Source organism: Dendrobates tinctorius, unplaced genomic scaffold, assembly GCF_039654945.1.
Source record: "Dendrobates tinctorius isolate UK_male_01 unplaced genomic scaffold, ASM3965494v1 ptg000066l, whole genome shotgun sequence".
Lineage (NCBI taxonomy): Eukaryota > Metazoa > Chordata > Amphibia > Anura > Dendrobatidae > Dendrobates > Dendrobates tinctorius.
In genome coordinates, this window is record NW_027361734.1 from 119326 (window position 1) to 136562 (window position 17237).

Below are 17237 nucleotides of genomic sequence, written 5' to 3' on the forward strand. Positions count from 1 at the left end.
TGAAATCTGTTTCTCTGGACCTAAAACGCAACAGAGAAATGTAACTCATAACGCAAGTGTGAAAAGAACCTAGTGTATTTTCAGCAGGTAGCAAATGTGTAGACACCTCAGTTCTGCAAATCTCATGGTTAGAGAGTCTCTAATCATGCGTAAATACACATATTACACATGAATGATTATATAGATCATCAGCCAAGTAAGTGTGAAAGAACAGATGCCTTCTGTGAACAACTGTATTATCTATCATGTGTAGCATGGCTGATGCCAGGACATAATTGATGACTTTTGATATAAAAAGTCCCTGGTTGAGTCTTGCACTAAGCAATATAAATGATCAGATTCTCCTAGTTCTGTTGGTCCAAATACTAGACAAAATGAAGATTGTGATAGTTTTCACAATTTTCTTTGCAGCTGCCTGCAGCCAAAAGACTTTTGTTGGGTAAGTACTCTTTATTTCAATAAAATCTTACTGTCAGTTGTAATGAAAATTCTTACTGGATATTCTCATATTACTTATACGCATTGCATCCACACATTTGCTCTTTTCTGGCAGCGGATAGGTTAATGGATCAATAATTTCTCTTCTATCAGAAGCTAATGAGATATTAGGTACTGATAGATGAGATTGTCATTGCAACATTTTGCCATTAAAAGGATGGAATCATTTTTATCTCAAGTCTGTTCTTCCCAAACCTCTATGCATTTTTCTTACTTGGTGTTTAGAAGTTGGATGAACACTGTGTGTAGCAAGTCTTTAAGGAGGCATACAAAGTCCTTGACATGCTTTCATAGGAACAGTTTCTTTATATAGCATTTGATTAAATATTCCACAACTATTTCTCTAGAACACCTCCATACAAGCTACTTTCCACGCCCAGATTGATAATCTGCCCAACTGGGCATTTTCCCGCTGGGCTGCGATGTTCTCTGGCATTGTGGGCCGCGGGCTGGCGGCGCCCGCTCATCCGGCCGCTCGCCCGCTGATGCGGCCATCGGCCTATTTTTCCTGCCTCCGGCCCTTTAAATCTGCGGGCACGGCGGTTTTACAGGTGTGCACGCAAGCAGCAGTCAGTGCTTGTGACGCACATAGCAGGGGTTAAGAACGTGCTGATGTTGACACGTCAGGACATTCTTTGTGGGCGGAGAGAGCGCGCTCTGCTCTCCCGCCGCTGGCTGCAGCGCTGAACTTATCAGGGACATTGTCACACAGGGAGTCCGGAGCGCCTACCCGTGTGCGCGCCTGCAATCTCAGGCGGCTGTATATTTCAGTCTGGTGGGTGAGTGACTGTTCCCAGCTCAGAAATACATTTAAATTAAAATATGTTATTCCCTGGCCTTTTTCCTGGTCCAGAACTGGCTGCAGGCAGGCTGCCTACTGGGACTTGGGCTTAAGTTATGAGTTATGTTTGCTGTATATACATTATATAGGTGATACTGGCTGCTAAATCTGTGTATAATCACAGTATCCCCTTTATAATGTGTATAGCAGTCTATATACAGTATACAGGTGATACTGCGACTCTCCTGTATATACATTTTATAGGTGATACTGTGACTGGTGTGTATAGTTACAGTATCACTTCTATAACATATATACAGCAGTATCACCATATATTGTATTTATAGCAGTCACAGTATCCCCTATATAATGTATATAGACTGCTGTGTATACATTATATAGGTGATACTGACTGCTAAATCTGTGTGTAATCACAGTATCACCTATATAATGTATATACAGCAGTTTATATACATTACATAGAGGATACTGTGACTTATAAATACAATATATTTTGATGATACTGCTGGATATATGTTATATATGTTACATAGGTGATACTGTGACTATACACACCAGTCACAGCATCACCAATATAACGTATATACAGCAGAATCACCTTTATATGACGTATGCAACAAAATATAGTGTAATGCTGTCTTCATATAGTGTATAATGTAGAGTTGTGCATATATATATATATATATATACACAAATATATATATTGTAACGTTCCACACTGTCTGTGGACGGGGGTTACTCACTTTACAGGTCTTGGAGGTAAACACTGGCACACGCAGGGTTAAAACGAGTCGGTTTATTTTCTCCATAAACCATTGAAGCATGAACAAAAGTCAAACAGTCTTAGGCCGGAGTCACACTACAGCGAGATACGGCCGAGTCTCGCAGGTTAAAACCAAGCTCTGGCACCGGCACTCCGGAGCGCAGCGTGCAGCTCCATGTATAGCTGTGCGGCTGCACGCTCCGCTCTGGAGTGCCGGTGCCAGAGCTTGGTTTTAACCTGCGAGACTCGGCCGTATCTCGCTGTGTGTGATCCCGGCATTACAGCAACACAAAAACAGCCCTTAGTTGGGCTTGGTTCCCTCAGGTCCTGTGCACACACAGGCCAGGCCAGGGCAATGTCCATAGCAGAGCTCTATCTGCAGCCGCAGACACAGGAAGGCTTCTCCTTCTTTAGAACACAGACCACCTGGACACATGGAAGTCTGTCTGCACTCTGACAGACTCTCTCACATGTGCTAAACACCTCAATTATATAGCCCTGTAACCACACCCATAGGTGAGGTATGGATCACAAGAGCTGGTCACATGGTCAGGACCTCACCACAGGTCCTGAACATACACATATCTTCAGGCAAAATGGGGTACAGTCCGCACCCTCACCCAAAGGTGAGGCAATATGGGTAGCCAACCCTCCCATCTCTCATAGCTACCCGCAACCCGGACCCAGTGCACTAAACGCCATATTAGTGCTCATGTACACTAACAACAAAATACTCCGGGTTGCATTGCAGGGAACATCCATCCATGTGTCATATACCTCCCATTAACCACGCAACCACCCGTCACATCACAATATATATATACACTCACTGGCCACTTTATTAGGTACACCATGCTAGTAAGGGGTTGGACCCCCTTTTGCCTTCAGAACTGCCTCAATTCTTCGTGGCAGAGATTCAACAAGGTGCTGGAAGCATTCCTCAGAGATTTTGGACCATATTGACATGATGGCATCACACAGTTGGCGCAGATTTGTCGGCTGCACATCCCTGATGCGAATCTCCCGTTCCACCACATCCCAAAGATGCTCTATTGGATTGAGATCTGGTGACTGAGGAGGCCATTTGAGTACAGTAAACTCATTGTCATGTTCAAGAAACCAATCTGAGATGATTCGAGCTTTATGACATGGCGCATTATCCTGCTGAAAGTAGCCATCAGATGTTGGGTACATTGTGGTCATAAAGGGATGGACATGGTCAGCAACAATACTCAGGTAGGCTGTGGCGTTGCAACGATGCTCAATTGGTACCAAGGGGCCCAAAGAGTGCCCAGAAAAAATTCCCCACACCATGACACCACCACCACCAGCCTGAACCGTTGATACAAGGCAGGATGGATCCATGCTTTCATGTTGTTTACGCCAAATTCTGACCCTACCATCCGAATGTCGCAGCAGAAATCGAGACTCATCAGACCAGGCAACGTTTTTCCAATCTTCTACTGTCCAATTTCGATGAGCTTGTGCAAATTGTAGCCTCAGTTTCCTGTTCTTAGCTGAGAGGAGTGGTACCCAGTGTGGTCTTCTGCTGCTGTAGCCCATCTGCCTCAAAGTTCGACGCACTGTGCGTTCAGAGATGCTCTTCTGCCTACCTTGGTTGTAACGGGTGGCAATTTGAGTCACTGTTGCCTTTCTATCAGCTCGAACCAGTCTGCCCATTCTCCTCTGACCTCTGGCATCAACATGGCATTTCCGGCCACAGAACTGCCGCTCACTGGATTTTTTTTCTTTTTCGGACCATTCTCTGTAAACCCTAGAGATGGTTGTGCGTGAAAATCCCAGTAGATCAGCAGTTTCTGAAATTCTCAGACCAGCCCTTCTGGCACCAACAATCATGCCACGTTCAAAGGCACTCAAATCACCTTTCTTCCCCATACTGATGCTCGGTTTGAACTGCAGGAGATTGTCTTGACCATGTCTACATGCCTAAATGCACTGAGTTGCCGCCATGTGATTGGCTGATTAGAAATTAAGTCTTAACACACAGTTGGACAGGTGTACCTAATAAAGTGGCCAGTGAGTGTATATATATAGTATATAATATACAGATATTTATATAGTATGTTGCTGTGTATATAATATATAGTGTGGAATCCACACTATATACACTGGCACATCTCTACACTATATACTATATACACAGCTCCACTCTATATTCCCTACCACAGTATATATTGTGAGGCTATGTATGCTGTATGTATATATATATATATAATATATATATAAACTGTAAATATATATCCTTCCGATAAATTGTGAAAAAAAGTGGCAGACTGTTTATTAGCCCATGTGGCAACGTTTCAGATCCATAACATAACCTTTCTCTGCTGTGGAACTGAAATGTTGCCACATGGGCTAATAATGAGTCCACCCCACCCCGCTTGCTCAGAGCCGCGGCACTTGTGATACTTACCTCTTCCCCATCCTCTGCTGCGGCGTTTTCTGACTGACGTTTCAGGTCAGAGGGTGCGATGGCGTCAAGTCTGTGCGCCCTCTGCTTAAACATTCACAGTGGAGAGAGCCGGAAGACATTGACGCTGAGGAGTCCGGAGCAGAGCAGCAGCCAGCGTAGAGACGTGAGGATTTCAGTATTTTTTTTAATGTTTTGAAAAATATATGGGGCCCATCATACTCGAGCACTATATATAGGGAACATTATGTATGGAGCATAATACGGGGCCTATTATATACTGAAGCATCATGTGGAGCCCATTATATATGGAGCATCATATGGGGCCCATTATATATGGAGCATTATATGGGGCCCATTCTGTTTGGAGCAATATATAGTGCCCATCATATAGTGTATGGAGCATTATATGGTGCCCATTTTGTTTGGAGTTTGGAGCAATATACCTGGCCCACCATATACTGGAGCATTATATGGGACCCATCATATTCTGTATGGAGCATTATATGGGACCTATTCTGTATGGAGCATTATATGATGGCCAATTCTGTATGGAGCAAGGTATGGGGCTCATTATACTGTAAGGAGCATTATATGGGGCTCATTATAGTGTTTTGAGCATTATATGGGGCTCATTATAATACATAGAGCCATATACAGGGATCATTATTCTGTATGGAGCATTATATAGGGCTCATTATTCTGCATGGAGCAATATAAGGGGCTCATTAATCTGTATGGAGCAATACACGGTGTGACTCTAGTCACTTCTCACGGCCAAGCCGTGAGTCAGACTGGTCAAGGAGTCCTAGGTGAGACGCCTGGAGGGTACATCATAAACAGAAGGAAGAGACAAAAGCATTGTCAGGTAACATTCTGAAGTCAGAGTACCGTGAGGATAATGGATCAGAGCTGAATGGGTTAAACAAGCGGATTGTCATAACAAAGTCCAAAGTCAGGCAACAGATTAAGCATATAGAATTCAAAGCACAGGAGAGCACAAAGCACAAACCTCACAAGATGAATGTACGTCTGGCAGTGTTCTGGGAAACTCAGCTCAGTTAAGAAGCAAGGCCACTAATTGGAATAATGAACACATGAGACAGCTGATGTCCTGCAGTGACAGATTGGCTAGCTGAACTGTTAATAAACACACCGACAGCTCAGCACGCCCCTGAATCAGACTGGATGGCCAAGCTGTCAATCAAAGTACTGACAGCTTCAGCACACCCTTGTACTGGATTGGATGGCTGAGCTGTCAGTAACTGCATCTCAGACACCCTGAGGGGTGGAACTGTGACATACGGGGCTCATTATACTGTATGGAGCACTATGTGGTACCCATAATACTGTATGGAGCATTAAATGGGGCTTATTCTGTATGGAGCAATATATGAGGCTATTATTCAGTATGGAGCATTATAAGGGGCTCATTATTCTGTATGGAGTAATGTATGGGGCTCATCATACTGTATGGAGCATTATATGGGGCTCATTATTCCATATGGAGCAATATATGGGGCTCATTATACTGTATGGAGCAATATATGGGGCTTATTATTCTGTATAGAATAATATATGGGGCTCATTATACTGTATTGAGCACTATGTGGTACATCTAATACTATATGGAGCAAAATATGGGGCTCATTATACTGAATGGAGCACTATGTGGTACCCATAATACTGTATGGAGCATTATATGAGGCTCATTATTGTGTATGGAGCATTATATGGGGCTCATTATTCTGTATGGAGCAATATATGAGGCTCATTATTCTGTATGGAGTAATATACTGTCTGGTTTCTGACCTATTGTACAATAGTTATCACTCATGTAATGTAAGAAGTGAAATCTTTGGCATTGTACTACACTTATATTTCTCTGCTGTATCCTGTACATTATGAATTGTGGAATGTGTTAAAGGGGCTCTCTGAGACTCTTTCACTCGGAGCCCACAAAAACTTGGAGCTGGCCCTGTATGTACTGCACAGTGCCACTTCTCCTGTCTTGTCGAACATTCAACATTGGATTTTGGGAGGGTCAATATTGGTTTAGTATTTTCAATAATAATATGGCCAAATAAAAATAAAATATTGGAAAAGCTGTTTAAATGGAATATCCCAAGCAATCCCCTCCTCTCTGGAAAGGGGATAACTTTCCAATTGCTGGAGATCCGACTGCTGGGACCCCTATGATCCTGAAAATCGGAGCTCTGTAGAGCACCATGTTAATGCAGCTGTGGTCGATCATGCACACTGTGGTGGCATTCACACGTGGTTCTTCATGTATCTCCTTTTAGGAGAGTGAGGGGCACAATAAAGTAAAGCAAAATTCACTAATCAGGGTGAGGAGTGTTATAGTTTGTGGGCTGGTGGGGTTTGTGTGGCAGTTGTGTGGGGTTTGAAAATAGATTCATGCTCCCAATCTATGAAACTCAGAGCATGTCCTATTCTCATCGGTTTTGAAGATAAGACTCATTCATTAAAGTGTAAGGGAATCTGTATTAGATGGGTGAATCACAGAAGACATGCTTTGTTCTTCATTGTTTCATCCATTTTTCACTAATCCATTTAATAGTTAAAGGGGTTGTCCACTACTTTGACAACCCCTTCTCATTCCCCATATTTGGCCCCGTTAGAATAAAAAAGCTTGTACTCACCTCCTGTTCCAGGGGTGTCGGCTGACGAAGGTGTGTTCCGAAATGTGCGTTGGGGCGGGCACGGGGACCCTCTGTTTGCCTGCACTTGCATTTTCTCAGGTAATATACAATATACAGTATGTGTTAATCTATTTGATCTTTATTGGATTTTGTATGTATCAGCTTGTGGCTATTGATGGCCCTTTAGGCACCTGTATTGTGTTATACTCTTGCTGATTCTGATTAGAGATCTTTTTTTGTGTGACATATGGCAATATTTTTGTACTACTGGCAACATGGTCTACTGTGTCCCTATTTTTGGCAATGATCAATCAGTACTGTAGCATGTTTTATTGTATTTTGTTCCTTGCCCTACCACTTAATAAAGCAATTTTACATTATGACCATTGGTTGTTGATTTTGGATTCGTCCCTCTCTTTCCCTTCATGTGATTTTTTACAACCGGTCAGTTATAGTCCACTGTGTTTTATTTTAGTGGGACAATGATTATGATTCTATTTGATATGACTGCTGTTATATTGTCACACATGACTTATATACTGGTTTTCACTACCCTTCTTGATTTGGCAAAAAGCCTGCAGCTCTTGTAAATTCCTGGGCTGTCTAGCATGAACTCATAGAATCATAGAATCGTAGAGTTGGAAAGGACCTCCTGGGCCATCTGGTCCAACCCCCTGCTCAAAGCAGGATTCGCTAAATCATCCCAGTCAGATGTCTGTCCAGCCTCTGTTTGAAGACTTCCATTGAAGGAGAACTCACCACTTCTCGTGGCAGCTTGTTCCACTCATTGATCACTCTAACTGTCAAAAAGTTATTTCTAATATCTAATCTGTGTTTCCTCCCATTCAGTTTCATCCCATTGCTTCTAGTCTTTCCTTGTGCAAATGAGAATAAAGTTGATCCTTCTACAATGTGACAGCCCTTTAGATATTTGTAGACAGCTATTAAGTCTCCTCTCAGTCTTCTCTTTTTCAAACTAAACATTCCCAAATCTTGCAACCTTTCCTCATAAGACAGGGTTTGCAGACCGGTCACCATTCTGGTCGCTCTTTTCTGAACTTGCTCCAGTTTGTTGATGTCTTTTTTAAAATGTGGTGCCCAAAACTGGACACAATATTCCAGATGAGGTCTGACCAACGAGGAGTAGAGGGAAATAATGACTTCACGTGATCTAGACTGTATGCTTCTGTTAATACATCCTAGAATTGCATTTGCCTTTTTTGCTGCTGCATCACACTGTTGACTCATATTCAGTCTGTGATCTATTAGTATACCCAAGTCTTTTTCACATGTGCTGTTGCTTAGCCCTATTCCTCCCATTCTGTATATGCTTTTTTCATTTTTATTGCCCAGATGTAGTACTTTGCATTTTTCCCTGTTAAAAACCATTCTGTTAGTTACTGCCCACTTCTCCAGTTTATTTATATCTTTTTGAATCCTCTCTTTCCCCAAAGTGGCTCACTGATATTGAGGTCAGAAGACAGAGATGGCCACTCCAGAACCTTCACTTTGTTCTGCTGTAGCCAATGACATGTCAACTAGGCCTTGTGTTTTGGATCGTTGTCATGTTGGAACATCCAAGTACGTCCCATACACAGCTTCCGGGCTGATGATTGCAAACTTGGCTCCAGTATTTGCTGATAACATGCTGCATTCATCTTTCCTTCAACTTTGACCAAGTTTCCTGTGCCTTTGTAGCTCACACATCCCCAAAACATTACAGTAGGAATGGTGTTGCTTTTATCATAGGCCTTGTTAACCTCTCTCCAAATGTAACATTTATGGTTGCTGCCAAAAAATTGAATTTTGGTCTCATCACTCCAAATTACCTTGTTCTAGAAGTTTTGAGTCTTGTCTCTGCTGTTTTGTGTATTGTAGGTGAGATACTTTGTGGTATTTGCACAGTAATGGCTTTCTGTGCGAAACGCGCGTCGGGGCAGAGGGACGTCCAGGCATCTCCACCAGCACACACAGGTATAGATTAGTCCTGCGCGTATTATACTCACCTTTAATTTTTGATGGTCCAGCTAAGGTTTATTTATATGAGTTAAAACCTAACTATTGGGTATGGTTCTGGCTGCTTATAGTATATGCGGGGCACTGTTCCTTATATTCAGACATAGATACACTTAATGTGGATATACTGCTTTACTAGGGAATTTTTTGCTGGTAGCATATTATTAACTGCCATGTTTCCCTTGGTAGGTGACTCATCTAGATGGGCAGGGGTAAGGGCCTTATACGCCATTACTTTGGTTAATTGTAGTACTGTGATGTGAGATTCCATGGACATGTAGTCCCTCAGTTTTTACTCTCCAGCATTTTTCTTGTGTACTTTGTCTTTATATTTCAATAAACTGCTTTTTATTAAGTATACACCATTGTGTGGTATCAATTTCTTTTGGAATTTTGTTGTTACCACAAAGGTAAAGATAGTATTCTGTGGTGTATTACCTGTGTAGGGATCAATGATATATTTTGGGCAATATTTGTGATTTGATTCCTTCTGGGCATGCTCTCAATCAGATTCAAGCATGTATTAACCCCTTCATGACCAAGCCTATTTTGACCTTAATGACCAGGCCATTTTTTGCAATTCTGATCAGTGTCCCTTTATGAGATAATAACTCAGGAACGCTTCAACGGATCCTAGCGATTCTGAGAATGTTTTTTCCTGACATATTGGGCTTCATGTTAGTGGTAAATTTAGGTCGATCATTTTTGCGTTTATTTGTGAAAAAATCAGAAATTTGGTGAAAATTTAGAAAATTTTGCAACTTTCAAATTTTGAATTTTTATTCTGTTAAACCAGAGAGTTATGTGATGCAAAATAGCTACTAAATAACATTTCCCACATGTCTACTTTACATCAGCACAATTTTGGAAACATAATATTTTTTGTTAGGAAGTTATAAGGGTTAAAAGTTGACCAGCGATTTCTCATTTTTACAATAAAATTTACAAAACCATTTTTTTTAGGGACCACCTCACACTTGAAGTCACTTTGAGGGGTCTATATGGCAGAAAATACCCAAAAGTGACACCATTCTAAAAACTGCACCCCTCAAGCTACTCAAAACTACATTCAAGAAGATTATTAACCCTTCAGGTGTTTCACAGGAATAAAAGCAACATGGAAAGAAAAAATGGACATTTTAATTTTTCCAGCAAAAATTTTATTTTAGCATCAATTTTTTCATTTTCACATGGGCAACAGGATAAAATGGATCCTAAAATTAGTTGGGCAATTTCTCCTGAGTACACTGATACCTCATATGTGGTCATAAACCACCGTTTGGGCGCACGGCAGGGCTCAGAAGGGAAGGAGCACCATTTGACTTTTTGAATGGAAAATATGCTGGAATATTTAGCGGTTGCCATGTCACGTTTGGAGAGCCCCTGTGTGCATATCCATTGGAGCTCCTCCACAAGTGACCCTATTTTGGAAACTAGACCCCCCCAAGGAACTTATCTAGATGCATAGTGATCACTTTGAACCCCCAGGTACTTCACAAATTGATCTGTAAAAAAAAAAAAGTACTTTTTTTTCACAAAAATGTTCTTTTAGCCTCAGTTTTTTCATTTTCACATGGGCAACAGGATAAAATGGATCCTAAATTTGTTAAAAATTTTTTCCTGAGTACACCGATACCTCATATGTGGTCATAAACCACTGTTTGAGCGCATGGCAGGGTCCGGAAGGGAAGGAGCACCATTTGACTTTTTGAATGGAAAATTAGCTCCAATCGTTATCGGACACCATGTCGCGTTTGGAGAGCCCCTGTGTACCTAAACATTGGAGCTCCCCAAAAAGTGACCCCATTTTGGAAACTAGACCCCCTAAGGAACTTATCTAGATGTGTAGTGAGCACTTTGAACCCCCAAGTGCTTCACAAAAGTTTATAACAGAGCAGTGAAAATAAAAAATATTTTTTTTCCTCAAAAATGATTTTTAGCACACTATTTTTAATTTTCACAAGGCTAAAAGGAGAAATTAGACCACAAAAGTTGTTGTCCAGCTTGTCCTGAGTATGCTGGTACCCCATATGTGAGGGGGGAACCACTGTTTGGGCACATGGCAGGGCTCAGAAGGGAAGGAGCGCCATTTGACTTTTTGAAATGCAAATTACTTCTAATCGTTAGCGGACACCATGTCGTGTTTGGAGAGCCCCTGTGTGCCTAAACATTGGTGCTCCCCCACAAATGACTCCATTTTGGAAACTAGACCCCCAAAGGAACTTATCTAGATGCATAGTGAGCACTTTGAACCCCCAAGTGCTTCACAAAAGTTTATAACGCAGAGCTGTGAAAATCACAAGGTTACCAGGATAAATTAGACCCCAAAGTTGTTATCCAGTTTGTCCTGAGTACGCTGGTACCCCATATGTGGGGGGGAACCACTGTTGGGGCACATGTCGGGGATCGGAAGGGAAGTAGTGACATTTTGAGATGCTGACTTTGATGGAATGGTCTGCGGGCATCATGTTACATTTGCAGAGCCCCTGATATACCTAAACTGTGGAACCCCCCACAAGTGACCCCATTTTGGAGACTAGACCCCCCAAGGAACTTATCTAGATGTGCAGTGAGCACCTTGAACCCCCAAGCGCTTCACAGAAGTTTATAACGCAGAGCCGTGAAAATAAAAAATAATTTTTTTTCCTCAAAAAAATGATTTTCAGCCAGCATTTTTTTATTTTCACAGGGGTAGCAGGATAAATTGGACCCCAAAAGTTGTTGTACAGTTTGTCCTGAGTACGCTGGTGCCCCATATATGGGGGGAAACCATTGTTTGGGCACACGTAAGGGCTCGGAATGGAAGTAGTGATGTTTTGAAATGCAGACTTTGATGGAATGGTCTGCGGTTGTCGTTACGTTTGCAGAGCCCCTGATGTGCCTAAACAATAGAAACCCCCCACAAGTGACCCCATTTTGGAAACTAGACCTCCCAAGGAACTTATCTAGATGCTTGGTGAGCACTTTGAACCCCCAAGTGCTTCACAGAATTTTATAACGCAGTTACGTGAAAATGAAAAAAAAATTTTTTTCCACAAAAATATTTTTTTAGCCCCCAATTTTTTATTTTCCCAAGGGTACCAGGAGAAATTAGACCCCCAAAGTTGTTGTGCAATTTTTCCTGAGTATGCTGATACCCCATATGTTGGGGTAAACCACTGTTTGGGCACACGTTGGGGCTTGGAAGGGAGGGAGCACCGTTTAACTTTTTGAACGCAAAATTGGCTGGAATCAATGGTTGCACCATGTCGCGTTTGGAGACCCCCTGATGTGCCTAAACAGCGGAAACCCCACAATTCTAACTTTAACCCTAACCCCAACATACCCCTAACCACAGCCGTAACCCCAACACATCCCTAACCCTAATCCCAACCCTAACCCCAACACACCCCTAACCCTAATCCCAACCCTAACCATAACCCTAACCACAAGCCTAACCCTAATTCCAACCCTAACCCTAATTCCAACCCTAACCCTAATTCTAACCCTAATTCCAACCCTAACCCTAACTGTCTTTCCAACCCTAACCCTTTTTCCAACCCTAACCCTAACCCTCTTTCCAACCCTAACCCTAATCCTCTTTCCAACCCTAACCCTCTTTCCAACCCTAACCCTCTTTGCAACCCTAACCCTCTTTCCAACCCTAACCCTAACCCTCTTTCCAACCCTAACCCTAACCCTAATGGAAAAATAAAAATAAAAATAATTTCTTTATTTTATTAGTTGATCCTGCCTATGGGGGTGATAAACGGGGGGTTAATTTACTTTTCATTCTATTTTGATCACTGTGAGAGTTTATCACAGTGATCAAAATGAATGAATGGAAATTGCAGCCGGCGGGCGCACTGCGCATGCGCCCGCCATTTTTCAATATGGCGGCGCCCATGGTCCGGGTCTTTGGGACACCGGGAGCCATAACGGCACTCGGTGAGTACCGGGGGTGAGAGGGTGGGCGATCGGAAGCCGGGGAAGGGGAGGGAAGGCAGGGGGGAGATGATGACAGCGGCGGCACATCGCCGCAGTCATTCAGTGGCGGGGGGCAGATCGCCCCCGTTAACGGGTGGGGGGGTCAGATCGCTGTCACCAGCCATGTCCGATGCTACAGCAGCGTCGGACATGGCTGTATTGTAATATTTTATCAATTTTCATTGATGAAATATTACTATCGCTCTGATTGGCTGTTTCACTTTTAACAGCCAATCAGAGCGACCGTAGTCAAGTGGGGGCGAAGCCACGTACCCTATGCTGAAGAACAAAGCCCCCTGTATCTGTGGGTCGGGTGACCTTTCAGTGACCTAGGTCACCCGACCTGCAGGGGGCTTTAAAGTCATGACGCCACATAGGCGTCACTGGTCAGATTTGCACCAGTTTTCATGATGCCTATGTGGTGTCATTGGTTGTGAAGGGGTTAATCAAAATCTGATCACAGGTTTCCTTTACACATTCTCAAAGTTGATGCATTCTGGTTGACTCTCTTGGGTATGTATACAGCTTTCTCTTCACCTCTACTCAAAAGTGTTCGATTGGGTTAAGGTCTGTGGACTGTGGGGGCCAATTCAGCACCTCTACTTCATTGTCATTGAACCATTTCTTCACCAATATCGATGTATGCTTCGAGTTAAGGTCCTGCTGGAATACTATGTCGTCCTTTTCATACCCATAGTACTTGAGTGTACGAACTAACTATTGATACTCACATACAGCTCAGCATTGAGACTACCATCAATCCTGGCCAAGTATTCCATGCCTTTGGCTATGAAACAACCCCATATCATCAGGCTTCCTAAATCAAACTTGACAGTTCCTTCAGTTTCTCGATCGGTTAGCCACTCTTTCCCTGGTTTCTTCAAGAATCATTTGCACCCATCAAAGCCTAGTCTATTGACTTTAGTCTCATTGCTCCATATCACCTATTTCCAATCTTTTACTGTCCACTTTTCATACTTTTTTGCAAACTCGAACTGTTACGACGCATATGAGCCACCTCCACTGCCATGTTTTTTGAGCCAGAATTGATAGATCTTGTGATGAGCCCACTTGTTGACTCCGATATTTTGCCTGGATGTCCACCTCTTGACTTTTGAATGGATGGATGGATGGACTTCATTTTGTATTCTTCCAACTGTCATGATGCAGTTTGGCAATTTTCTTGGCTGAGAGTCGGCTATCGATGGGAATCAACATAATAACTCACTGAGCTATTTTGGGTATGTGAGAACAGGTTATATTTTGTAGTATACAGGAAAAAAAGGATTTTTACACCACCAGAAGTAAAACAGTAACAATGCAGTGACAAGACAAGAATCTGCACAACTAATAATATGCTCAACAATTGCAAGTCAATTTTATGTATGAGATAGGCAAGATGATTGTCCAGAAAATGATGGTAGTCTCATGTTCGAAGCTGCAGTGGATGGTGAGATATGGAGCCTGAAAGTCAAAAGTTAAAACTACCCTTTTGCTCCTCACTGCATATATTTGCAAGATGGCACGCTTGTTGGAATTGATTTGCTTATATACAGTTCGTAAAGTAAATGGGAATCAGAATCAGAACAAAAAGTTGCATTATTGTAGAATAGGGCTATTTATTGTTTTATTGATATTAATGGAAAGTGAGGGATTGCATGCAAATAGTAGCTGTGCAAACTGTTTCTACTTTTTTTGACGCAGTATCATATTACAAAGTTCACTTGCTCTGAGCATTTTTGTACTTGATAGTTAGCACAGAGCAAAAGGGGACATTTACTGTACTCCTGATTAGCAGGTGATATTATGATACTAGCGTTTGTTTGTTGGGAAGCTAATGAATACAGTCAACTGCCTTACAAGCTATTGGGTAAATGAAAGCCTGTGCTAAACACAGTCCTACAACAGCATCTGTAGTTACATGTCCAAGTCTTGTGAGACCACATGCGCCTCCTCAAAATTTTTCCTTGCCACCTCTTCTATAAGCACTCTTTCTCTGTTAGTGCGAACATCTCTACAGAGATCCCTGTAAAGTGAGCTGTTAAAAATGTGCTTTCACACTTCTTTTCCCTCCAAGGTGGCAAACATAGTAAATAATAGTAGTAGTAATAATAATAATAATAATAATAATAATTAATAAAGAGCAGAAGAAAAAATGCTCCTTTTGACATCAGTGCTTTCCTTCAGTCAGGGCCAGACTATGACGGTAAGTTGTTCAGTAGCCCATAAAGGGGATTGTTTAAGATATGGTCTGTAGCCCCCATAAAGAGATGGTTGCCTGTTCTTGTCTCTTTTCTGCTGGCTTTACTATACTCCAATTTGACATAAAATGGAATTTGGAGGTAGTCAGAGTAAGCTCTAGATACAGCGGATCAGAGTGGGCAATTTCTACTTCGCATGAAGTAATGAAAGGTTTCCAACCTAATTTTCACTATTTAAACTTGTTGTTTTGCTTGTATTAAGGAATTTCACTATCAGAGATAGATCTCATTGCACTTAAAACAAAGATTTTATCACGGGTCCTCTTGAAGACTTGAGAGGATCAGGAGGAACAGATGGTCCTGCTGTACTCAGTCTGGACCTGATATACAGTTTGATGTTGCAGAGACTGATGAAGGGATAAAAAGTTCTGGTTGGTAAATATCAATAAATTGCTTCTTGGGCTCTCTGTGCCTTCTCTCCTGGCTGGGACCTCTGGATAATGTGCAAAGCTGCAGTGCTTGATTGCTCTCCTATGTTTGTCACTTGCTGAAGGCTTGGACTTGTAGCTGATAAAAAACTATCAATGCACACTTTCAGTATTAGTAGTTGAGGAGACAGTCTGGTTTCAGCCACCTTCTTTTTTTGGAGACTGCTCTGGAATTCTCTGGTCAGACATAAACACCAGGCCTGACTTCTGACATTTCCACTGGTTTTGTTCTAAAACTATCATATACAAGACACCCCAAAAAATCAAGGCCTGCATGGAACTATAGAACTTAATAGCAGCCTCTAGAGTCTAGACTCTCCATTCTAAAAATTGAGAAACTTGAGTTCCTGTGTACAACGCTCCCTTAATTTATGTCTATAATACTTATTTCTCTAGAACCTTATGTTTTCACTTTGTTTTAAAGAGAAAGACAAAGACTACATTGAGGAGTCCCCTATTGAACTAGACTTGTTAGAGACTATAGTGATTCATCATTTACTTTGCAGGATTATCTTGACTTGTCTAGACTTCATAGGCTGGAGATATCAAATTCTTTTAATTGACACCACCTTACAGAAAGGCCTTAGCTAATACCATAGGAAGATCGATAATTTTCACAATGAAGAAAGCTGTAACTTTTTAGACATACAAATCTCACAAAAGCAATGTATGAGAACATATGTGGTCAAAACAACACTTTATTCTTTGGCATTGAATTCCCAACCAGTTCCTTTAGATTCTGTCATTGTCACGCGTGGCTGGACACAGCGCCTCCAGCAGGGCGGATTTAGATGACACGCGTGACCCTGGATACACCGCCTCCAGTTGGGCGAATTTAAATAATAACACGAATAATAACACGTTCAGCTGGATACGCCACCTCCAACAGGCGAATTTAGGTAATACACGTAACACGTAAATCTGGAAACCCCGCCTCCAGTAAGGCGAAATTAAACAATAAGGGAAAACCTGGGTAACCTGCGAAAGGGAACGGGGGATGTGGAGACCTCCTGCACTCCCTTGAGTCAGTGTCTCTACACTCCTAACATTTCATAGGCCAGTTCCGCACCGGGCGCCGCTCAGGATACCTTTAAACCCTAGCTTTCCCTGCACCTAAACCCACACTAGGGAAATGGTCGGTGCGGAAACTAATCCCACCACTGCACTAAACACACATAAGGAAAAACACAAACAGGGGAAACACCACTTAGCTTTGCTCTGTTGCTTACGCTAACAGCAACAGAGCCCACCACCTGCGTGCATCTTTTCCTTCGACCGGATCCAACACCATAGTGCAGCCTTGGAGCAACCAGAGTCCACCACCTCCATGCAGCTGTCCAGAGACAGAGTCCAGCAAATGAGTCCAGCTTTTCTGTCAATGAGTCCAGCATTTTGAGTCCAGCTTTCCA

General features: G+C 42.2%; 1 protein-coding gene across 1 annotated transcript in view; it reads left to right on the plus strand.

Moving 5' to 3' along the window:
- The first annotated feature begins 349 nt into the window (after positions 1 to 349).
- LOC141095107 (carboxypeptidase A1-like) overlaps positions 350 to 17237 on the plus strand; it is an 82803-nt gene continuing 65915 nt past the window's right edge. Inside the window, exon 1 of the mRNA XM_073580988.1 lies at positions 350 to 439. Coding sequence (XP_073437089.1) covers positions 375 to 439 — 65 coding nt within the window. The 5' untranslated portion in view covers positions 350 to 374. The remainder of the gene's footprint in view (positions 440 to 17237) is intronic.